This window comes from Phyllostomus discolor, chromosome X (assembly GCF_004126475.2).
Source record: "Phyllostomus discolor isolate MPI-MPIP mPhyDis1 chromosome X, mPhyDis1.pri.v3, whole genome shotgun sequence".
In the NCBI taxonomy this organism is placed as follows: domain Eukaryota; kingdom Metazoa; phylum Chordata; class Mammalia; order Chiroptera; family Phyllostomidae; genus Phyllostomus; species Phyllostomus discolor.
This window is the reverse complement of record NC_050198.1, coordinates 37,571,509-37,597,451: the sequence shown is the minus strand read 5'-3', so window position 1 is coordinate 37,597,451 and position 25,943 is coordinate 37,571,509. Positions and strand designations below refer to the sequence as shown.

The 25,943-nt window shown below is 37.4% G+C and overlaps 1 protein-coding gene across 1 annotated transcript; it reads left to right on the top strand.

Moving 5' to 3' along the window:
* On the top strand, positions 1-21,512 carry VBP1 (VHL binding protein 1). The gene is made up of 6 exons (XM_028523178.2): positions 1-141; positions 4,971-5,095; positions 14,519-14,585; positions 15,854-15,952; positions 19,124-19,262; positions 20,443-21,512. Exons 1-6 carry the CDS (start codon positions 49-51, stop codon positions 20,511-20,513), a joined length of 594 nt encoding a protein of 197 aa, XP_028378979.1. The 5' UTR covers positions 1-48; the 3' UTR covers positions 20,514-21,512.
* Positions 21,513-25,943: the final 4,431 nt, after the last annotated feature.

Here is a 25,943-nt window from a genome sequence, read left to right as displayed (position 1 = left end):
GCGCCGGGCGACTGAGGAGGCGGTTAGTCGCACGCTTTACTCTTCAAAATGGCGGCCGCTAAAGATGGTTGTGGCTTAGGAAAAGTGGCTGTAGGGAACGGGCGGCGGCTCCACTTAGGGATTCCTGAGGCCGTGTTTGTGGTAAGAGACATGCTGGTCCTAGGCATCTTAACGCTGTGCCGCAATCCCTCTTTTCTGGCCCACACGCACACCCTCGTCTTGACTATTGGGGTAAAGAGAAGATTCCCCCTTCTCCCTCCTAGCCTGGTCAGACCTGGCTGTGCTGGGACTTGCCCGGGGTAAAGTTAGTCCCAGAAGGCCCGAGAAGAAGGCCTGAGGTGGGAGAACTCGGGAGCGAGGGGCAACCGTCCCCTATCCCCGAACGCCAGGTTTCATCCCCGCAGACATGGAAAAGGGGAAGCAGTGAGAAGCTTGAGAATTAGCCTAGATGCTGGAGAGACCGACAGATAAATGGTGACTTAGGGTGTAACGAGTAGGCGCAAGGGCTGATGCTAAAGTGTGAAAATAGGAAACGAAGCCTAGTCTGTTAAAGGAATGGAGTGACTGTGCTGTTGCCTTGGAGAAGGAATAGGAAAAGAGAGTGATTGAAAAGAGATAGGATGAGAATGTAAAGTCCTTGTTTGTTCTGCTGAGGAATTGAGGCTTTATCCAGCAGGCAACGAGCTGTGTATAGAAGATGTCTAAATAAAGCCACAGTATAATCGTTTTGGGTTTTGGGTACATCATTTTAAAAACTTAGTAATTTGGAAGCTTCTCAAAACAGTGAGACCAACCCAAGTCCAAACAAAGAGAAAAAAGTAGATGCATTCTTCCATCAGGCTATTCTAGAAATGGTATTTGAAAACTATTTGAATAACGAGAGAAAACCTGACTGGCCTACCAGGTCAGTGTTACCTGATTTTTCCCACTCAGTTTTGGTTAAGCTACTATAAAATGTTAATGGAATTTTTTCGAGCTTTTGGTTTGTACCTTATATTGCCTCGTCTCTGCCTTTTTGTTAATCATATCTTACATGCTACAAAAGACCGATTTCTTTTATTTAAACCCCTGTTATATACACTGTATGTTGCATATTTGTATTTGCTGATTCAGTTTTGTATTTATTCAGTTATTTTGTGTCTTTTCCTTGAGTTGTATCACTTATTTTGTTGCATTTATATCCCAGCTAATGGTAACAAGATACCTAATGCTTTGTAAGTCTGGAGAAGGTAGGTACTGTTATCATCCCCAATTTGCAGGTGATAAAACTGAGGCACAGAACCCTTGAGTAACTTGCCCCAAGCCACACTGGGTGTAAATTACTTATTCATGATTCCACTTACACATTCTCTGCCACTGGGAGGAAAAGGAGGTATTTATCTAGCCCACTGACATTTTCTCCTGGTCCTAACACAGTGCCTAATACATAGTATAAACCCATAACTACATGTCAAATTGCATTTCCATAATGCCTTAAATTCTACATTATGATGCTCAGCTGGAGTTGGCTTTAAAAATGTAATTCAGTTTTTTAATTGGATTGTTTGTTTCATGTTGATTTTTTGAGTTCTTCATATATTTTAGGTATTAACCCCTTGTTGGAGCTATTATTTGCAAATATCATCTCCCATTTGGTTGGTTGCCTTTTTGTTTTGTTGGCAGATTCTTTTGCCGTGCAGAAGCTTTGAGAACATTATGCTTAAGTGAAATAAGTCAGAAAAAGCTAAGAATTATATGATTTCACCCATGTAAGATGTAATACTGAAACTGATAGACACAGACAGCAGTAGAGTGGTTACCAGAGGGAAGGGGGTGGGTGTAGTAAAAGACAAAGGGGGCCAAATACATGGTGATGGAAGCTGGTTTGACTTTAGGTGGTGGATACACAATGCAAAATACAGATCATATATCATAGAAACGTACACTTGAAACCTATATGATACTATTAACCAATGTCACCCCAATAAGTTTAATTTAAAAAATGTAATTCAGGAGGATAAAGTTTATTGGAGGGCTGTGTAAAGTTTAATCTTAAAATACATTTTTCCCTAAAATATTTTTAATAGTGTATTTTTATTGTATTTTTTTCATTACCATTTATCCCCCTTGTACCCTCCTGCATTTACCCCAGGCCCCCCACAATCTCCAGACTGTTGTCCATGTTCATGAGTCCTTTTTCTTTTTTGCTTCATATTCCACCCCCAACCCCCTCTAGAGCTGTCAGCCCCCTAAAATTTTATGGGTTTTTTTAAGACTTAAAATTTCAGTGTCCCAGGTTCGATTCCCAGCCAGGGTACATTCCTGGGTTGCAGGCCAGAACCCCCAGCAACCACACATTCAATCTCAATCTCAATCAATCTCTCTCTCTCTCTCTCTCTCTCTCTCTCTCTCTCTCCCCCTCCCTCCCTTCCCTCTCTAAAAATAAATAAATAAAATCTTTAAAAAAAAAGGATTTAAACTGTGATCTGAAGGACAGGAGATCTTTAAAAAAATAAATAAATAAATAAAAATAAATTAAAAAAAGACTTAAAATTTCTACCAAGATGATACTTTTTTATAATTGTTTTTATGCTCCCAAACTAATGGGAATGGCATAGTATAGTAGGAAGAACATTGGCTTCTAAATAGACCATGGTTTGAATCCTGCCTCTACTTCCCAATTGCTATTTAGTCTTGAGCATATTATTATATTGCTTTGAGACTCAGTTTCTTTAACTGAACTAGGGATAATGATACTTAGAGTTGCTATGAGAAACAGGAAATGTACTTTCAGTATTGCAAGTTGATGCTTAATATACAGTTGTCCCTCGGTATCCATGGGGATTTGGTTCCAGGATCTACCTGCTCCCATATAAAATCCACAGATACTCAAGTTCCTTCTATAAAATGGCATAGTATTTGTATTTAACCTATGCACATGCATGCTCTCCCAAATACTTTAAATCACCTCTAGATTACATGTAATACCTAATACAATGTAAATGCTATGTAAATAGTTGTTATATTGTTTAGGGAATAATGATAAGGAAAAAAGTCTGTACATGTTCAGTAGAGATGCAGCCATTGTAGGGCTAATTACATAGTACACATCAGCAACAACATAACATTTTTTTCAGATATTTTCAAACTTTGGTTGAATCCAGGGACATCAATGATGCAGAACCCGTTGATGCAGAGGGCTAACTGTATAATAGTTTGTGATGATGGGAGGCAATGTACCATACTGGATAGAAATCACATCTCTTCCTTTTCCCATTTCCGGTGGTGTAGTAATTTGTTTTCTTTTTCTACTTAACTTGACTGTCCTTTTCCCTGTTGTCCATTTGCTGCCCTCTTCATCTCTCATTATCCAGTTCAGATATGACATCCCTGTAGTTTTTCCTGACCACTACTCCAAGATGGAATTCTTGGCACTTCATCTGTTCTCTTAGCACATTGTTTTATAGACATAGCTAATGTTTGTTGAATGGTTATGAGCTCTTTCATGTATTCTTCCAAGCATTTTACACATGCTAACTCATTTAATACCCTGTGAGGAAGGGTTATTTTTTATTTTACAGATGAGGAAATTGAGGCAAAGAGACAGGTTAAATAACTTTCTTGAGGTCAACACATCCAGTATTTGGTAAAGACAGGATTCAAACCAGGCAGACCCATCTTTTAACCACAGTCCTATGCTGCTGTAGTTAATTCTCCTTGCTAGGTAGACTCTAACTCCTATTAACATGGACCATGTGCTTGAAACTTGACTTATTTCTCTTTTCTGCAGTGACCCTTCTAGGAAGGTGCTGTCTTTATTTTACATGCACAGCTCAGCCATAGCCTCAGCTTCACCTTTTCAATTTCTTCTACTGTGTCTCTAGTTTGATAGCTTCATAGTTCACTCCCTTGCTGTGTTTCCCTTCCCTTTTCTTCTTGCTTTGTTTTAGATAAAATATTCCCTTGTGGTTAGTAAACATGTGGATAAGAATTGTGGATAAGAATAATGATGTGGAGATACTAGAAACCATAAGATGATTTAATTTAACTTACTTACAAATGAAGGGCCAACAGGTAGTATACATTTAAAAAATGCCATTTGGCTACCACCACCACAAAAACTGAAAAAGAAAAATTAAAAATACCATTTGGTTTTACTGATTTTGTTTTGCCTAATTGTTCTTGTACAAAAGATTGTTCTGTTTCCCTTTTACGTTTGCTTTTATTTCAACCACTTGATACCTAAGGAGGTATTGTGGTTTGCCTTGGGAACCTAATGACCATATTTAGCATGATTTCTATGGTAGTAGTTGTTGAGTTAAAAACTAAGTTAACAGGGAAATGGGACAACTGTAATAGCATAATCAATAAAATATATTTTTTAAAAAGCTACCAAATACACACACACACACAAACTAAGTTAACAAAATCAATAATCTTGGCATACAGTCTGTTGAATCATTTTGTGGTTAGGGCATGTGACTAGGCAATGTGTTTGTTGGTAACTTTCATATTTACTACTAGGGTCCCAGAGGAGATGCATAAAATAGACAAGGTCATTCTTTCCTTCTGCATAAATAAAAATAAAAAGAGGCAGGTAGAGAAAGAATAAATTAGCTACAAAATAGATGTGTACTGTCTGAAGTAATCTAACATTTTAAAATTACTTTTTTAGTTAAAAAATGCCTTGGGAGCCCTGGCTGGCATAGCTCAGTGGATTCAGCGCGGGCTGCATACCAAAGCATCGCAGGTTGGATTCCCAGTCAGGGCACATGCCTGGGTTGCAGGCCACGGCCCCCAGCAACTGCACATTGATGTTTCTCTCTCCCTTCCTTCCCTCTCTAAGAATAAATAAAAATAAAATCTTTTTTAAAAATGCCTTAGGTAAAAAAACAATTTTTTTTACATTTTAAAAATAGAGCTAACGAAGTAAAAATAAAAATCAAAGGTATGAATTCTAAAATTTGAACTGAATTATTTTTGATTTACAGGAAGATGTGGATTCCTTCATGAAACAGCCGGGGAATGAGACTGCAGACACAGTACTAAAGAAGCTGGATGAACAGTACCAGAAGTATAAGTTTATGGAACTCAACCTTGCTCAAAAGAAAAGGAGGTAAGTGTAGAAATTTCCAACTTTTGAGGATAGCTTAAAACTTTAAAAATTGACATGTTGAGATGATAATGTTTTAGAAGAACTGGATAAATAAAATACATTATTTTAAAAATTAAAATTAAAAAATTGAGACATAATTTACATACAATAAAATGTCCACATGTTGAATGTTCCGTTTAATGAACTTTGATAAATATAGTCACTTTAATAACCGTTAACCAGATCAATATATAGAACATTTCTATTACCTGAGGAAGATTCCTCCCACTGCTTTCTGACCAATCCTTCCCACTCCCAGAGACAATAACTGTTCATACTATCTTTACCATAAGTTAGTTTTGTCTATTCTTGAACTTATATATAAATGGAAGCATTTAGTAACTATTGTTTTTTGTCAGGTTTCTTATACTTAGAGGAATGCTTTGAGAGTCATCTATGATGTTGTGTATATTAGTAAATTAGTTTCTCTTTAGTGCTGAGTAATGTTGCATTGTATGTGAATGTACCACAAATTTTGTCTGTTTGCCTATCAATGGACATTTGGGTTGTTTCCCTATATGGTTTTAAGTCTTTCTATGGATGTGTGCTTTTATTTCTCCTGGATAAATTACTTAGGGGTGGAGTTACTGATTTGTATAGTAAGTGTCTATTTAATTTTATGAGAAACTGCCAAGTGTCCTCCAAGGTGGCTATACCATATTACACTCCCAGCAGTTAAGTTGGGTTCCAGTTGTTCCATATCCTCATCGGCACTTGGTATTGTCAATCTAAAGATGGTTTTGAAAACATAATAGAATGACTATTGAGGACCCATTATTTCAAAGCATCTAGGATCATAATATTTTCCATATTTACTTCATTCGTATCATGTTACTGATGAGATGAGACACATCCACAGATGTTATGATTTTCCTAAGATTTCATAACTAAGAGGCATATGACAAAGGTTTTCTTGCTCTTACTCCTTTATTTCTCTATATTTTTATAGTAGCTTATAAAGTAAATTTACTGTAGTAAATATTTATGGATATCTGCTATGTACATGTACTAGCATTCTACTGTCAGTTAAATATTTATAGAATTCCTAGAAGGTGCTACATTCTGTTTTGGGTGAAATAAGGTTCAGTATATGTTTTCAATAGGGACACAGTCTAAGAGCATGATATGTATATAAATAAAGTGAGTACACGAAGTATAGCAGTTGAGTTGTTCTGATACAAAGTATTGAGTTAGCACAGGGGAAGGTGTCATCTGGAGGGGGACGAGGAGGTTCAGGAGAAGCTTCCTAGAGGAGCAAACTGCTGTGTAGAATTTTGAAGGCTGGTTATGAGTTTGGAGGCAGAAAAGTAAAGGGTAATTTGGGCCTAAAGTATCATTTATGCAAAGGTACAAGTTTGTTTTTAGATATATTTTCATTTGGTTTTAGTGATAATTGGGGAAATTTGAATAAGGGCTGGGTATTAGATAAGATGTTAAAGTGACTGACATGGACAAATGGAGAGTATTAACCAAAAAACCCAGGATGAAAAACAGTATGAATAATATGCTCTCATTTTGGAAAAAATATGCACAGAAATAGCTGGAAAAATCTGTGATAATGGTCTCTTAACAGTAGTCATCTTTGGGTGTTGGGAATATGTTGTTTTTATTATTTTGCCTGTTTGCATGCTTAATTTTCTATAATGTTCATATATTGCTTTTGTAATAAAAGTTTATTTTTAAAAAAATAATAAGGTCATTGGCTTTGACATCACCTACAGTGAGGTTATAGATAGAAAAGAAAATGGACCTCAGGACTAAATCCTGGGACAGAGGAGGGAGTTTGCATATCAAAGTTACATTTTTTTCAGCCCTGGTCAAGTGGCTCATTTGGTTGGAGTGTTGTCACATACACCAAAAGGTTGTGGTTTCTATCCCTGATTTGGGTGCAAATGGGAGGCAGCCGATCGGTGTTTCTCTCACATTGATTTCTCTCACTCCATTATCTCTCTTACTCAGATCAATTAATGTCTTCACAGGTGAAGATTAAAAAAATTATATTCTTCCAGACTACCTCTTGAGACTGGGCTCTTTGAATGACCTCAGGTGGTTGCCCAAGTTCAAGCCAGTACTCATTTGCTTCTTACTTTCTTGGCATTGTTCTTATCACTTTGGCCCCTCTTGAATCCCAGAACTGAACACATATAAAGTAAAAGTTATGCTGCTAACTGTAGTACTGTAGTATAGTAGGATATTCACTCCAGGTTGACATATGTTCTAGGCCTGAATGTGAGTGATAAAAATTGGCAGTGTATATGTGCAGCCTATCTAATTAGGTGTACTTGGCATATATTGGTGTACAAAACTGTCCCTGCCCTTGGAGGGGTTACAGTTTGGTGGGGTCTAGGCAGTAAACATACAATTCAGTACAATTAATACTTATTGTGCAGCTGATTTGTGCCAGACATCATCCTAGGCCCTCAGGATACATTAGTGAACCGAACAGGTAAGAATTTGTGCTCTCATGGAGCTGACACTGCAGTCAGAAGTACTGTAAATTATATAGTAGGTTAGAAGGCAATAAGCACTATGGAGATAGGAATATGGAGTAAAGAGAGTGGTGGAGTGTCAGAGGTGGTGGCTACTAAGGGTTTTGAGCAGAGGAGTGATATCTCATTTTCTATTTTTAAGTATTTTTTGACTATGCTATTACAGTTGTACCATTTTCCCCCTTGATCCTCCTCTGCCCTGCACTCCCTCCCTCCACCATTCCCCCACCCTTAGTTTATGTCCAGGGGTCATACATATAAGTTCTTTGGCTTCTTCATTTCCTATATTATTCTTAACCTGCCCCTGTCTATTTTGTGACTACTTATTATGCTTCTTATTCCCTGAACCATTTCCCCCCATTCTCCTCCTTCCCCCTCCCTGCTGATAATCCTACATGTGATCTCTGTTTCTGTGATTTTGTTCCTATTCTGGTTGTTTGCTTAGTTTGTTTTTGTTTTTTTTTTTTTTAGGTTCAGTTGTTGATAGTTGTGAGTTTGTTGTCATTTTACGTTTCATAGTTTTGATCATCTTTTTTTTTCTTAGATAAGTCCCTTTAACAATTCATATAATAAGGGCTTGGTGATGATGAACTCCTTTAACTTGACCTTAGCTGGGAAGCACTTTATCTGGCCTTCCATTCTAAATGAGAGCTTTGCTGGATAGAATAATCTTGGATGTAGGTCCTTGCCTTTCATGACTTGGAATACTTCTTTCCAGCCCCTTCTTGCTATAAGGTTTCTTTTGAGAAATTGGCTGCTAGTCTTATGGGAACTCCTTTGTAGGTAACTGTCTCCTTTCCTCTTGCTGCTTTTAAGATTCCCTCCTCATCTTTAATCCTGGATAATTTAATTATGATGTGTTTTGGTGTGTTCCTCCTTGGGTTCTACTTATTTAGGACCCTCTGACCTTCCTGGACTTGCATGCCTATTTCCTTTGAGAGATTGGGGAAGTTCTTCATCATTTTTTCAAATAAGTTTTAAATTTCTTAGTCTTCCTCTTCTCCTTCTGGCACCACTATGATTCAGATGTTAGCACATTTAAAGTGGTCCCAGAGGTTCCTCAACCTCTCCTTGTTTTTTCGTATTCTTGTTTCTTCATTCTGTTTCAGTTCAGTGTTTATTTCTTCCTTCTGTTCCAAATCGTTGATTTGAGTCCCACTTTCCTTCCCTTCACTGTTGGTTCCCTGTATATTTTTCTTTATTTCACTTTGTATAGCCATCACTTCTTGCTTTATTTTGCATCCATACTCAGTCATTTCTGTGAGCATCCTGGTTTTGAACTCTGATAGGTTGGCTATCTCCTCATCACTTAATTCTTTTTCTGGAGTTTTGATCTGTTCTTTCATTTGGACCATATTTCTTTGTCTTGGTGCACCTGTTACGTTGTAAAGGGTGGAGCCTTAGGTGTTGCCAGGAGGAGGCAACTCATTTGCCTGTGTTGTGGCACTGTATGTGGGGAGGGGTCAGAGAGGGAACAGTGCCACTTGTTCAGCTGTTGCCCTGCTTTCAGTCACTTACCCCGCTACCCAAATTGCACCTTTCTGGTGCTGATTCCCAGGTCGGTCAGTTTGTGTATGTTCTAGGACTCCATTAGTCTAACTGAGTTCCTGTGAGACTGGCAGTTTCTTCCACTGCCACAAATCCCACAGGTTTCTACAACCAGAGGTTTTTGAAGCTTTAGTTTCCAACCTTGGAACCCTGAGCTTTGCGGTCTGTCTCGTTCCCCAGTTATTCCTCCTGGTTTATCCACATGCAAATGCGGGACTGCCTGGTCTGCCAGCTGCCACTTTGCTGGGTGTCCTCTCTGCCCTGGCTTCCCATCTCCACCCCTCCTGCAAGTCTAGATGAATGTTTCTTCTTTAACTCCTTGATTGTCAGACTTACATACAGTTTGATTTTCTGGCAGTTCTGGGTGTGTGTGTGTGTGTGTGTGTGTGTGTGTGTTTTAAAGAAATGACTATTTTTTATTTTTTAAAAGATTTTATTTATTTTTAGAGAGGGAAGGGAGGGAAAAAGAGAGAGAGAGAAACATCAATGTGCGGTTGCTGGGAGCCGTGGCCTGCAACCCAGGTATGTGGCCTGACTGGGAATCGAACCTGCAACACTTTGGTTCTCAGCTCATGCTCAATCCACTGAGCTATGCCAGCCAGGGCTTGTTTTTTTTTGTTGTTGTTGTTGTTGTTTTTAAATTGGTTGCTTTCCTCCTTTTGGTTGTGTGAAGAAGTGAAGCTTATCTGCCTATGCCTCCATCTTGGCCTGAGGTCCTGATTTTCTTCTGTTATCATATGACTCACTTGGATTGATAATATTCTTAAGGGCTGAACCGAAGATATCAGTTAGGAGGTCCTTTCACTAATCTGGATTCAGTGATGGCATTGGTAGGAAAGAGTCATATTCAGAATCTGCTTTGAAGTTGGAGCCAGCATGATCTGGTGGGTTGGAGGTAAGATGTGGAAGGGAGCCATGGAAGATGGCTCCCAGGTCTAAGCAACTGAAAGGAGGAATTACCATCTAAGATGGAGAAGACTGGGTGGAGCAGGTTTGGGGGAAGATCAGGAGTTCAGTTCTAGACACATTTGAAATGCCTTTTGGACATGTAAGTGGAGATGTTAAGTGGGCAATTAAGTATATGAGTCTGAATTTTGGGAACCATCTGTGCTGTATTTAAAAGTTTGGTAGTCATTTAAAGTTGATTGAGCTCCATTACCAAGAGAGTACATGTAGGGGAAGAGAAGATCAAAGATATGGGCACTCACTGCAACAGTAAGAAGTTTGGGAAAAGAGTGATAACCACCAAAACAGACTGAGAAGAGTTGGCAGTGAGGTCAGGTAAACCAGGCGAACATAGGGTTCTGGAAGCCAAGATTAAGAGATTGTATCTTGGAGGAGGGAATGATCATATGCTGTGTTGATACTGCTGATGACTCAAATAGAATATAAGGACATGGACTCAGCAAAGTGGAAGTCATTGATGTTCTGGATGGGAACAGTATCTAGTGGTTAAACAGAAAGGGCAGAATTGGAGAAAATGCATATGGAAAACTTTAGAAAAGCTTAACCCATGTTAGTAGTGTATTGGTTATCTTTTTTGTGTGTCAGAATTTTTTGCACATTAGATATTAATCCTCTCAGGTTATGTGTGTGAGAAAGTTGTCTTTTTAAACTTACCACTTTTCTTTCCTTATGGTTTATTTTATTACACCAGGGGTGTCAAACTCTTTCACGGAGGGGCGGGGGCCCACATCAGCCTTGTGGTTGCCTTCAAAGGGCTGAATGTAATTTCAACTCCTTAACAGTTAAGGAGAGTAGTTACATTTATGCAGTCCTAAAATTATTTCAGCCCTTCGAAGGCTGATGTGGCCCCCGGTGAAAACGAGTTTGACATTCCTGGATTAGACATTTTTAATTTATATGTTTTCAGTCAAAATTTCTCTTAAAAATTAGTGCCTTTGGTGTCTTGTTTAAGAAATCCTATTCTTTGTTAAAAAAGATAAACCCCTATATTTTCTTCTAAGAATTGTAAAATTTTGCTTTTCATATTTAGCTTCTTAATTCATCAGAAATTTATTTTTACATACTGTATGTAGCAGGCTTTGAGTTCCTTTTTTTAGTGGATATGCCATGGACATACTATATGACTTGGTACCATTTAATTTTTATTTTAAAATTCCAGCTGTGATCTATATACCCTTTACAAAGTCCCATTTAACAATTTTTTCCCTTAATGGTTAGTGATTTTTATATTCTGTTTAAGAAATATATCCCAATCGTATCTCGGCCTTTTGGCTAAAATCAAATGAAGAAATATTTGCCTATCTCAAGTTCATGAAGATACTCTCTTAATGTTTTACTCTTAAAGCTTTATTGATTTGTCTTTTATATTTAGATCTATAATCCATGGGTTATTCAGAAGTCTGTTGCTAAATGTCAAAGCATTTGTGGTATTTTCAAGCATGTTTCTGTGTCCTCTCTACTTACATTGATAGTTGGACATAATTCTTGATCATATTAAGGCTTTTTTGGCAACACTTCTTCATAAGTTTATGTGCTCTTCCATTAAGAGACAGATAGTATCTAGTTGTCCCTTTTTATGATACTCAATGCCTAGATCCATTAATTATTAATTGCAAAATGATGTTCTAATTCAGTTCTTTCTTTTTTATTTATTAATAAACTGGCATATTTCTACAAAAAGAAATGTCCCCTCATGTACTATTTGGTCAAAGTGGCTGTAGGAAATCACCTCACTTTTCAGTTTCTTCCCTTGAAAAGGAGTCTTAGCCCCATAGGTCTATCACCTCAGCAGCTCTCTGCTGCCTTCCAAGAAAGGAGGTATACTGTATTTTTCGGATCATAAGATGCACCTAGGTTTTAGAGGAGGAAAATAGGGAAAAAATTTTTGAAGCAAAAAATGTGGTAAAATATTTAATAACATAAGTAACATAATATTTAACCAATGTAAATGTAAACAGAACTCAACAGCAGCATTAACAACCATTATTCTTCCCAAATGGGGGTGGGGGGGTGCATTTTATAGTCCGAAAAATATGTTATTTTGCTCTGGCTATTTGAGCAGTTAGAGGTGGAAGTGCTGGTCTGTTGCCATCTTAACCTGAAACAATTTCTATCCTTTAAAAATACTTTTTAGTCTGTCTTACTAGGTACATGCAATCTGAGAATTATGTCTTCTTGGTGAATTTAACCCTATATAAAATAGTGCTTATTATGTTAAAATCTAAATTGTTGGATACTTAAGCTACCCCAGCTTTCTTTTGGCTAATATTACTTGGTGTACCTTTTTCAATCCTTTTTATGAATAAAGCAGCTATAAATATATGTGCAGGTTTTGTGTTGACATAAGTATTCAACTCCTTTGGGTAAATACCAAAGGAATGTGATTGCTGGATTGTATGGAAAGAGTATGTTTCATTTTGTAAGAAACTGCCAAACTGTCTTCCAAAAGTGGCTGTAGCGTTTGCATTCCCACCAGCAATTGATGAGAGTTTCTGTTGCCAGCAGCATCCTCACCAACATTTGGTGTTGCCAGTGTTCCAGATTTTGGCCGTTCTGATAGGCGTGTAGTGGTATCTCCTTGTTATTTTAATTTGCATTTCCTTGATGGCATATGATGTGGAACATCTTTTCATATGCTTATTTTCCATCTGTGTATTTTCTTTTTATTTTATTTTATTTATTTATTTTTAAAGAGAGGGGAAGGGAAGGAGAAAGGGAGAGAAACATCATTGTGCAGTTGCCCCTCACATGGCCCCCACTGGGGACCTGACTTGCAACCCAGGCATGTGCCCTGACTGGGAATTGAACCGACAACTCTTTGGTTCGCAACCTGCGCTCAGTCCACTGAGCTATACCAGCCAGGGCTCCATCTGTGTATTTTCTTTGAGACATGTCTGTTAAGGTCTTTGGCCCATTTTTAAATCAAGTTGCTTGTTTTCTGATTCTTGAGCTTCAAGAGTTCTTTGTCTATTTTGGCTAATAGTCTTTTACCAGATATGTCTTTTACAAAGATTTTCTTCTAGTCTGTGGCTTGTCTTTTCTCTTGACAATGTTTTTTGGAGAACATAAGTTTTTAATTTTAATGAAGTCCAGCATATCAATTATTTCTTTCATGAATTGTGGCTTTGGTGTTTATCTAGGAAATCATCACCACACTCAAGGTTATCTAGCTTTTCACCTGTGTTACCTTCTAAGAGCTTTATAGTTTTGCATTTTGACATTTAGGGCTGTGATTCATTCTGACATAATTTTTGAGAACTGTTTTAAGTCTGTGTCTAGATGCATTTTTTTTGTTTGTGTACATGTTCAGTTGTTCCAGGCTAATAGTTTTGTTAGTAACTATAATATAGCTTACCTGTTGTGTGTGATCAGTCCCATCATGCCATCCTCATTTTCTTAAATTTCTGTGTGCGAATCAATGATCCCTTTATAATTTTAAGAGCAGTTGTTACTTAACTTGAAAATAAAATATCATTTGTCAACTTAAAAGTTAAAGAAAAATTACCCAAAGCTTAAAAGAAGTACTAAATTATACTTCATCATAATGTGGTGTGTTACACATTTATGTGATATTCTACATTTCTCACAGTGTGATAAGTGCAAGCACTGAGAAGCTGTCACTGTGCTTTGCTGGCATTTAGCTGACTGTGATGTGTGCGTACTGAGTGCACTCACCAGGAGCAGCTGCATTCAGCACTGGATATAGGGAGTTTGTGGTTTCCAATGGTTTTGAATTTAGAATATAATATTTGAATGAATGTTTTTTAAAATTAATTTATCTAAAATTCAGTTCTAATAAAATATGAAGCCTTTGAATCATATTTGTGAAATATGGTTTCCTCTAGAAATGTTAAATAATGATGGGGTGTTTGACATATAGAAGGGGGCTTTGTATACAGTGGGCGTTGCGTAAATATTTGCTATCTTATTTAAATGTTTTGGTAAATATTTATGTCTTAAATATCTGAAATATCTTAGATGTTTTAATAAACCACCTTTATTAATTTTATCTTAAATATGAATGTCTTCAATGTTTTATATTTGTAAATAGTCCTCAAGAACATATCAATAGAAGTGAAATGAGCCTGTGAGTGAAAGACAAATACCATATGATATGATCTCACTTATATGTGGAATCTAATGAACAAAATAAACTAATGAGCAAAATAGAATGAGAGGCACAGAAACATGGAACAGACTGATAGCTGCAAGAGGGGAGGCAGGGGCTGGTTGAAAGTAGGTGAAGGGATTAGCCAAAGGACATATATGCATGAACCATGGGTACAGAATTTGAGAAGAGAAAATGCAAGGTTTATAAGACTGTGTCCTGGTGTTTATTTTTGCTGCAAAATACTAAATTAACCTCTTTTCTTATTCACAGGCTGAAAGGGCAGATTCCTGAAATTAAACAGACTTTAGAAATTCTAAAATACATGCAGAAGAAAAAAGTAAGTATGTTTTTGTTTGTGAATGTGAATGAGCTAGGATACTTTGGCAGAGATGTATGTGTCTTCCTGACTCTCCAGTCACTGGTATTTCATCTGTGCTGGAAGATCCAATCAGCCTTGAATACGTGTACTGTTGTTACAGACAGTGTGCTTCCATGATAAATATGGTTTTGTGGCCCTCCCCCAATCAGGTTTAATTCTAGGGCCTATATTTCTTGGATTATTTTATTTATGTGTAGTATTTGCAAAAGTTAAATGCAATTTGAAGTTATTTTAGATAACAAAAAGATGTCTTATTTTGAAGTAGCATCATCTAAGTGTTTTGTTGTTGTTACTGTTCTCCCTAAGAATAAGGAATGAATCCAAGAATTATAGAGTTGGAAAGAACCTTGGAAATTATGTTATAGATTCTCATTTAACAGTTGAGGTTACACTTGACAAGTGTTGCATAGCTAGTTACTGGCAGAACTGGATTTGAGAATCTTCTGAGCCTTAATCTAATACTCATTAATTACAAGCAGTCTGTAAAGATACAATTTCATAAGGATATTGTATTTAAAATATTTTATGTGTCAATATATATGATGTATTACTTGACTGGTAGAATAACTACATTTCCAGTACATTATTTTATTTTTTATTTTTTTTTTTAGGGAGGGGGAAAGGGAAGGAGAAAGAGGGAGAGAAAAAATCAATTGGCTGCATGTGTCCCAACCAGGGACCAAACCCGCAACCCAGGCAGGTGCCCTGGCTGGGAATTGAACCAGCCAGTAACCTTTTGCTTTGTGGAACAATGCCTAGCCAACTGACCCACACCGGTCAGGGCTCCAGTACATTATTCAATGTGGTAACCTTTGTAAGAGACTTCAGAATGCTGGTTGGTTGGGCATGAAGCACTGATGAAGTAATAATAAAAGCTAACTCTTGTGTAGTGCTTACTCTGTACCCAGCACTGGTATGTCAACTATGCTTGTGATGGCCTTCAGAGATACAGAGACTATTATTATTTGTGTTTTACAGATGAGGAACCTGAGACAACAGAGAGGTTAAGTGATGTGCCAAATTTACACAGGTGGTAGGCAGTTGATTCAGAATCCATGTCCCTCCATGTCCAACCATATGGCTTCAGGCATTCATTTCTTTTACCACTATATGTAGTTTGCATGATGGTACTGTTTTAAATCGCTTAGGTTCAGCTGTGAGCTCTCTCCTTTATAGCATTGGTGTTAAACTTGTCTGTTTACAGTACTGTCATTTTTTTTTTGAAGGAGTCCACTAATTCACTGGAGACCAGATTCTTACTGGCAGATAACCTGTATTGCAAAGCTTCAGTTCCTCCTACTGATAAAGTGTGTCTGTGGTTGGGGGTAAGTAAACGTAATAGCCACAGCTTCCTTGGCTGACATTTGTTTTTCCCAGCAAAACAGTATTATTTCAGCTGTGTAAATGGTCATCTCCCTTTGACTGTTGAAGGCAGGGGTGGAATTCAAGTAGTTCATATTAGAAACTGACTGAAATTAGGAGTGTGATGAAGATTGCCACACAAACATGCTCAAGTCTCTCAAATAAATAAAACTGACCAAAACCCTAATTCCCTTCAATTAATGCTTTATCTCTTATATGTAACAGAAGGAAGAGCAATAGAAGTAAAATAGAAGGTACTGCTGAACTTCAGATAAATGTTTCTTCCCAATAGGAGTTTATAAGTTCTAGAAAGATCTCTCTAAACTTAAGGGAGAAAAGATTATTATAAAAAACCTCGAGGTTGTAGTCTACTTTCTTTTATTTTCCTTTTTTTTAAAGATTTATTTATTTATTTATTTATTTTTAGAGGGGAAGGGAGGGAGAAAGAGAGAGAGAAACATCAGTGTGTGGTTGCCTCTCAAGTACCCCTACTGGGGACCTGGCTCACAACCCAGGCATGTGCCCTGACTGGGGATCAAACCGGTGACTCTTGGGTTTGCAGGTCAGCGTTCAGTCCACTGAGCCACACCAGCCAGGGCTGGAGTCCACTTTTTAAAGTATACATTTCAATTTTAGTGTATTTCGTAGATCTTGGCTTTGATTTTTTTTTTATCTTGTTCTTCTTAGTCCCCTAACCAAGGCAGTTCTGACTCTCTAGCTGTCCATAAGTCTTGTTACCTCAGGCAAGTTCCCACTCAAAGTAGAAAGTCATGTATACCTCTCCCAGCTTTCTGCACCAGGTGGACTTCCCCTTCCTGCTATTCTATTGAATCACCCCTGAGAGACATTTTAGTGCTATGAAAGATGGGCAGCTTAGTACATGGAAACTCACTTCTCTATCATTTAGTTCCTCCTGATTTTTGTTAGTTGTAATATTTTCAGAGTTTGTACATTTAATTCCATACCATAACTCATACTTGTTTAGTTTTAGTTCTGTAAATGGAACAGCTATTCACCCAGTGGCTCAAATCCTAGGGCTCATTCACCTTGGTTTCTCTTCCCTCCACCCACGTTCCATCAGCAGGTGTGGATAAGATGATTCCATAAATTAGACTGGGACAACAGGGAACTCCCTGGTAAGAATTATGGCTGGAGCCCACCTCACATCTCACATCAGGATGAATTCTACATGGATCACATACTTACATGAAATACTGACACCATCAAAGTTTAGGTCAAGTCATAGGGGACTTATTTTGTAACCCTGAAATAGGAATAGATTTTTTAGGCCATAAAAATGAGAAATCATAAGCAAAGCCAAAAGACAACAGGAAAACCATTTGTGACTCATATTGCAGCAAAGGACTAACAGGTTTGCAGTGTGACTTGCAGTTGTGTTGTGGCCATGTCAGTCTTGAGATGCCTATTAAACCGTCAAGTGGAGAAGCTGGTTATTTGAAGTGACTCAACTAAAGATAAATGTTTGGCACAGGGTACTTCCTGAAGAAAGATTGATTTTTTTTTGACATGAGTGAAATGTTTTTAAATATATTCTATTTTTTCTTGTTAAAAGTAACCAAAGTGCAGAAATTTTCAGGGAAAAAAAAGTAATGAGAAACTGCAGCAACTGACTCTGAGGAATGAGATTGTGGGTCTGGAATTGGAAGGACATGTACTTCCCATTGAATTTTTTTTGTCCTATGTGAATTTTTAGTTTTCTAATTATCATGGATTGCGTTGTTCGGTCAGTAAGTATTTTTGCAGCATCTACTTTGTGCCAAACACTTTCATTTTGTCTCATTTGATCCTTGCAGCAATCCTTTGAGTAATTTTTAATTTCCATTTGTCAGATGAGGAAAGTGGTTCAGGAAATGCTCTGTAGTAAGTCAGGTGGTAAGTGTTCAGACTGGGAAAGGTAGTGTTCCCTACCTCCAGAGCCCATGGATCCCCAAGTGTTAGCAGTAACACCAGCTCTTCCGAATGCCAGATAGAATCACCTGGCCTTTGCCCCCTAGCATCTGTTGGAAGTAGGAAGAGAGCAGTAAAAGCTAGCTATTTTTTTAATTTTATTTATTTTACTTTATTTTTTATTTTATTTTATTTTATTTATTTTTTATTTATGTTTGGAGAGGGAAGGGAGGGAGAGAGAGAGAGGGAGAGAGGGAGGGAGGGAGGGAGAGAAACATCACTGTGCGGTTGCTGAGGGTTATGGCCTGCAACCCAGGAATGTACCCTGGCTAGGAATCGAACCTGCAACACTTTGGTTCGCAAGCCCGCGCTCAATCCACTGAGCTACGCCAGCTGGGGCTTATTTTTTTTTATTATTAAAAAAAATATTTATTTATTTATTTATTTATTTATTTATTTTTAGAGGAGAAGGGAGGGAGAAAGAGAGAGAGGGAGAAACTTCAGTGTGTGGTTGCCTCTCGCATGCCCCCAACTGGGGACCTGGCCTGCAACCCAGACGTGCGCTGACTGGGAATCTAACCAGTGACCCTTTGGTTCATAGGCCAGCACTCAGTCCGCTGAGCCATACTAGCCAGGGCAAGCTAGCTATTTTTCTTATTGGATCAAATGTAGATGTATTTGAAAACTTTTAAATTATAGTATATTAAACTCAAACAACTATTTAAATGGATTCAAATATAATACTATTTAGTGTCATGATGGACTTAATAAAAATATAGGATTTGGTATCTAAACATACTTGTTTCATCCTAATTCTCCCATTTACTTTCTAGCTATACAAGCAGAAGCAACCTGACCTCTCTTAACCTGTTTTCTTAACTGTAAAGATAAAGATAACTGGCCTCACCAGGGTTGTTATGAGGAGTAAATGATATAATGTATGTAAATATATTCTTTAACCCCAGGGTCAATAGACTTTTTTAGAAAAGGCCAGAGAGTAAAAAATATTTTTGGTTTTGTAGACCACTTGGTCCCTTACCATACTCAGCTCTGCCACTGGGGCATGGAAGCATAAGTGAGTGGCGAATACCTGAGTTCCAATAAAATTTTAAGACAAAAGGCAGCCAGCTGGATTTTGCCCAAGGACTATAGTTTGCCCAAACCCTGCTCTGACCTGTAAAACACTATGCAAATGTTTAATAATTGTCATGACTTTCTCTCTTTAGGCTAATGTAATGCTTGAATATGATATTGACGAAGCTCAGGCATTGCTGGAAAAGAATTTATCGACTGCCACAAAGAATCTTGATTCTCTTGAGGAAGACCTTGACTTTCTTCGAGATCAATTTACTACCACAGAAGTCAGTATCCTTTCTTTAAAAAGAAACAAAAGGAGGGAAAGATATAAAGATGTTGTTAACATTCTTATTTGCATTGCTTTGATGAGAAGACTATCCTTGATTCTTAGACTAGTAAGTTGTACCTCATGCCACTGACTTCTTTCTGCCCTGGCCCTCCCCCAGTGCACCCTAAATCCCAGATAATCTCCATCAGTTGTTCTTCTTAAGCTCCTGCAAAGTGCCATGCCCTTTGCATTTTCTGACTTTGTCCCTCTTACCTGGAATGATTTCCTATTTACCTGGGTCACTTTTTATCCTTCATATTTCAGCACAAGCATCAGAACATTTCTGAACTTTTTCTAACTCTTCTCAGGGCGTTTTGTTGTTCCTCTGTGCTTACTTAGCACTTTGCACATAGTTCTTTATTTGGGTTACCTCATCAGACTGAGAGCTCCTCAAGTGTAGAATCTGATCTGTACTTTCTCTCTCTTCTCCACAGCATGTGCCACAGTGTAGGCATTGAGTGCTTGGGCGAGGGAAGACAGGCCTGTTTTGAGGCCTTGAGTGAGGGTGACATGTGACTGTAATGTAAAAACTTTGTCCAGAGGGTAAGAAAAACCTATGTACTTCCTAGAAGGTAACACTAAAAAAACCTAGATGGCCATGAGTATGATGATGATTTTTTGGATACAACGTCAAAGTCATGATCCATGAAAGAATTGGTATGTGAGGGTCTACGCAGGGTGCTGCTTGTGGAAAGGAAAAGGTGTAGGTGCTTAATAAATTAAGTGAATGTCCTGTTAAGCCAAAGGGAAAGTGAAAGATAAAATTATTGATAATTAAATTATACTAATTTAAATATTACACATCAGGATATGGTTTGAATGTTCTTTGAAGTTTTGTGGATATGGGGCTGTCTTTAAAACTGTTGACAGTGTTAAGTACATATTTATTAAATATAATACCATAATTGATTACATATGCTAGACAATTGTTGATTTGATGCCTCGACTTCATTTTGGTGGGATTTAGTTCCAATAATTTCTCAGCAAATGATATTATAGCAAGATGGCTCACAACACTACTTGTCCCCAATATTTTGTGTGTGTGATTTATGCCTTTGATTCAGTGTGTAAGTTTATACTTAGTAATTGCATATGTTATATTTAGAATTGCATTTGCATTTTCTTTGACAATTCTTACAGACATGGCCAGGGTTTATAATTGGGATGTAAAAAGAAGAAACAAAGATGATTCTACCAAGAACAAAGTGTAATGCTGGCAACAAAAAATGTGGTTCAGTTTTCCAAACATGTTCTTTTAAATACTCCAAAGTTTATCCTTACAAGTTGACATAACTTTGAATGATTTTTTTAACAGTAAGAATGATAATTAAAACATTAAGAAAAGATAAACACCATTTTATTTATTTATAAAAACAAAATTAGTTTCAAATATTTTATGCAATTAGAAGTATTTTTTTTTGCATTTCCAACAAAGTAAATGTAACTTCCATCTTTTTTGTTTGTTTGTTTGTTTGTTTGTCGTAGGAAAAGTCTTAGTTGAAATGATTGAAAACTAATGTATGCTGTGGAGGCTGAATTCTGGACACTTTAGCACTGTTTACTTTTTCTTTATTAGCTGATGTTACTGTCCCTTGATATGGTTAAACGAGTTTAGAGGTAGGAAAAAGTCAGTTTGAATATTTGCCAACTTTTCTTTTAGTACATGTGGGGCTTTATGGTCCTCTGCCATTATTTGTCTTATGTAAGTGGAGTTTCATGAAATACTGCTTAGCCAATAACTATTTATTATACTATTCTGTGCTTTTCAGGAAATGGTCATTTGCCTTCCTAAACCTTAAGAGGGCCATTGAGACATTTTTTCTGTTCTTCTATAAGTACACAGTGTCTTTCCAATGCCAACATCAAGAAGTTTTCAGCCAATGTGAAATAACAAAATTACCCACTCAAAACTCTTGGCTAAGGTGATTTTTGTATGTCTTGGTAGTTCTCCAAAGCAGCTGAAGAGGAATATTGAGATAAATGAAAATCTGCAATGGTTGAAAAGACTTGTGAGGTTTTTTTTATCCATGATGAAACCTTATTAGGAGTCGGAGAAAATCCCCACAGAAAGCTATTGGTACAGTGGCTAGCAGTGGGTGATACAGATTCTGGTTAAAATAGATGTATTCCATCTCTGTGTAATAAAAAGTATACTTGTACGTGTTTTGTGCTTGTATTTCATGATATTAAAACAGTGACGTTAAAACTGGCATGGCAGTTTTTCCATGTTATTCTTTCTAAAATTAACAGGTATTTTCACGTATTTGTGAAGTTTATTTACTTGTCCATGTAAGTTGCATGTCCCAAGAACTTCTTATGTTTGTAAGAAAAAACATAAAATCCCATTGGAAGGGATGCAGATAATAAGCAAACAGTTGAGAAGTTAAATCTGAAAGATACCAAAGTTCTTGAGTTAGTTTTTCTTTCATAATTTTAAATTTCCATGTTTTAGAATTTGAGGTTTGTAAACATTTTGAGTAATTGTGAGTGCTGCTTTTCCCCAAACTTTACTATGGTAAGTATATTGGTACAAAATTTCTTTGGTAATATTAATACAAGAATGATTTGCTCAAATCTTTGTTCCTTTTTTTAGATTTGTTTGTCTGTCTGTTTGTTTATTTATTTACAGGGGGGGAAGGGAGGGAGAGAAACATTAATGTGTGGTTGCCTCTTGCATGACCCCTACTGAGGACCGGGCCCACAACCCAGGCATGTGCCCTGAGTGGGAATCAAACCAGTGACCCTTTGATTTGCAGATTGGTGCTCAATCCACTGAGCCACACCACCCATGGCAAGATCTTTATTTTCTTTAAGTCTGAAATTTGAGATAAGAATTTTTAGGTATTCCAGGCAATATAAAGAGACACCATTCTTTAGAAATGTGAATAAAAGAGCAAAAATTAAGTTAATTATTTAGCAAACATATAAACACCTAGTACGTTTCAGGAATGGTGTTAGGCTCTCTTAAGTAAAAGGGAGAGATTTAAATTGTGCCTCAGCCAAATCATTTCTCTTATGATGGTTTACATTTTCAGAATAATATAACTAACCTGATTTGACATGATGTTTTCAAGTTTAATTTTAATATTAGTATAATAGACCTATAGAAGATAATGGGCAAAAGATTGACTATAAAACTTGATACTGGGTAACAAATGTGTTGGAAATACAACAAATTTAACTTTTTTTCATTATAAAACATATTCATTTGAGAAAATTTAGAAAATGGGAAAAGGATTTTGTTTCACTTGTAGTTTCCCCTAACATTCTGTCTTCCATTTCCTTTTCTATGCATAAGTTTTTATAAAAACATAATTGAAATATTTTTCTGTGTAATTTTTATCCTTTATTTACTTAACATGGAATTTGCTTATTGCATAGTGCTATTACATTAACATTTTACTACTTTCATAATAGTCAAATGGATGAGCCTGTAGTAAACTGTGATTCACAGTTAGACACTGGGTGGTTTTAAAATTTTTTCTCTATTATTAGTGACAACTAATTCAGTTTTTTTTTTACATAAGATGTTATATTTAGGCTTTTTCCCCTGAGACTAGATTACCAAAAATGTACTTAGGAAGTGAATAATTATAGATAGCATTTTATTTTCTGGGGTTTAACAGAGTAATTTTGTCAGAAGCAACAGCAGGGGCTGATGGAAAGCACAACTCATCATCCCCACTACTCCTACCCTCCTCTACCATGTAGACACCAATGGCTACAGAGGGAAGGACCATACAAGGCTGCATAATCAGCAAAAGACCCAGATCCAGCTCCTGAATGAATTTCCCTCCCTCTGTACCATGATGCCTCACTCCTTTATTTATAACTAAGTTTGGTAAAAATGTTAACTTCAATCCTTTAATGAATGAATATTCTATATGTTTGCCATTCTCTGCCCTCAACCTCAGTGATCCCTTTAAGGGCCTTAAACCATTTCTTAAAGGTTTGTCTTGGTTGGTTCTAATGCCATACCCTTTTGATAGTCATACCTGGGCCTATTTCGTACTAATGTGGGATTGTTGTCTCTGTAGACACTGCTGAGTACATGCGCAACTCCTATCACAGTTGACGTTGGGTTCAACTACACACATTTAAACTCCCAAGACCTGAATAGGCTATGTGTGATGCCAGTTTACTCTGGAGGACATGAGAAGGCAAGACACCATGACGGGGCAGCTTTAGGCATAGTTCCTATGTAGGAATTCTCACAACCATCTCCACAGACTACACAGATGGGTGCAGGAACCCCCTGGCTTAGAAGCCCTAAGGGACCACCTCATTGTAACAGTCCCCTGTGCATAGCATCCCCATATCCTGACTAGGGATAGGTCCCAGGAACAACAGGGCACTGTACCTGGGAAACCAGAGCTGTGACTCCTAGCACGTATGAGCACTCAGTGCACTACCAGCTTGGACACAAGGTACCACTCAGGGCATTTTACCAGAATCAAACTCCTGTTCACACTGCTAATGGTCCACGTTCATCACATTTCTAGGAACTGAGCTAGAAAGCTAATTCAAGGTCAGTTTGTTGTCTCGAGAGGAGAGAGGGGTTTTAATACACCTCTCTCATAGCTTGTTGAATCTTGTGTAATCATGGACCAGTTTTGGATAATGGATTACTTACTTTTCCAGATCCTTTTATATAAACCCCTTAGGTAATAACTGTTCTGCCAAAAAAATATATATCACAATAGTTATGTGTTTTAAAGGGCTTGATGGAAGCATTTCTGTCCATGTTAGGTGAAAGTAAGGCATCAGCTGGGAAGTCCAAGTCTCCAAAGTTTCATAATTATACAATGGATTGGAGATGCTATAAATTTAGTGAGACTATTTGTGATGTAATTGCAGTGACTTTTTAGACATGTTGCCAAAATTGATAAAATTTCTCATATTTTACACTTTTTATTTTGATATTTTATAATTATAACCAGTATCATAAAAGAGATGGGCCTGCTAATTAACCATATTTTCTACATATTAATATTCTTCTGGCCCCAAGGAGTACTGCTTACATGAGCAGTTGTGAGAAGAAACCAGTTTGAGACTGGAAGGGTTTGAGGCTGGAGAAATTGGTTAATGTGTTATGTGCACAGAGATGCTTTTCTTGTTTTTATTATCAAAAGCTGTCCCAGGGTTCTGTGTGCACATGAAAACTCAAGTGAGAATTGTGTCTTAAAGAGTTTTTATTTGTGTCCCTCTCTCTTGTCTGATGTCATACTTGGTTACAGACACATTGAACAAAAAGCATGGACCTGGTGTGCACAGTATATTTGAGCAGTTTTGTTTATAAAGGATCATGCCTCTTGGCCATGGTTTTCAATTTTTTTTTTATTTTAATCGTTCAAATACAGTTTTCTCCCTTTTACTCCGAATCCAGCTCCCCCTCCCCACTCCTCACTTCCCTCCCATTACCACCCTCCCCCTAGTTTTTGTCCATGTGTCCTTTAAGTTTGTTCCTGTGAACCCTTCCCAATGTCTCCTGAAATTCCCTCTACTCTCCCCTGTGGTCACTGTCAGCCTGTCCTCTATTTCAGTGTCTTTGGTTATATTTTGCTTGTTTCTTTGTTTTGTTGTTTAGGTTCCTGTTAAAGGTGAGATCATATGGTATTTGTCTTTCACTGCCTGGCTTGTTTTGCTTAGCATAATGTTTTCCAGCTCCATCCAAGCTGTTGTGAAAGGTAGGAGCTCCTTTCTTTCTGCTGCATAGAATCCCATTGTGTAAATGTACCATAGTTTTTTGATCCATTCATTTACTGATGGGCATCTTGGTTGCTTCCAGCATCTAGCTATTGTAAATTGTACTGCTATGAACATTGGAATGCATAGGTTCTTTTGGATTAGTGTTTTAGTATTCTTAGGATAAAGTCCCAGCAGTGGAATCGCAGGGTCAAAAGGCAGATCCATTTTTAGTTTTCTGAGGAAGTTCCATACTGCTTTCCATAGTGGTTGTACCAGTCTGCAGTCCCACCAGCAGTGCACTAGGGATCCCTTTTCTCCACAGCCTTGCCAGCACTTGTTTGTTGATTTGGTTATGCTGGCCATTCTCACTGGTGTGAAGTGGTATCTCCCAGCAGTGCACTAGGGACCCCTTTTCTACACAACCTCTCCAACACTTGCTGTTTGTTGCTTTCTTTATGATGGCCATTCTGACTGGTGTGAAGTGGTATCTCATTGTGGTTTTAATTTACATCTCTCTGATAGCTAGCGATATTGAACATCGTTTCATATGTCTTTGGATTTTCTGTACATCCTCCTTGGAGAAGTGTCTGTTCAAGTCCTTTGCCCATTTTTTAATTGGATTCCTTGTCTTCTTAGAGTGCAGTCGTGTAAGTTCTTTATATATTTTGGAGATTAAACCCTTGTCTGAGGTATCATTGGCAAATATGTTTTCCCATACAGTTGGTTCTCTTTTAATTTTGACACTGTTTTCTTTAGCTGTGCAGAAGCTTTTAATTTTGATGAGGTCCCATTTGTTTATTCTTTCCTTTATGTCCCTTGCTCTAGGGGACAAGTCAGTGAAAAAGTTTCTGCGTGAAATATCTGAGATTTTCCTACCTACATTCTCCTCTAGGACTTTAATGTTGTCACGTTTTATATTTAAGTCTTTTATCCACCTTGAATTTATTTTTGTA

What these genes read in the sequence shown, in the direction of transcription:
- VBP1 (XM_028523178.2), top strand. Translation starts at nt 49, where the DNA reads ATGGCGGCCGCTAAAGATGGTTGTGGCTTAGGAAAAGTGGCTGTAGGG. An exon ending in AATACATGCAGAAGAAAAAA is followed by an intron (nt 14,586 to 15,853) that starts GTAAGTATGTTT and finishes TTTTTTTTGAAG; the next exon opens with GAGTCCACTAATTCACTGGA. An exon ending in ATTTACTACCACAGAAGTCA is followed by an intron (nt 19,263 to 20,442) that starts GTATCCTTTCTT and finishes CAATTCTTACAG; the next exon opens with ACATGGCCAGGGTTTATAAT.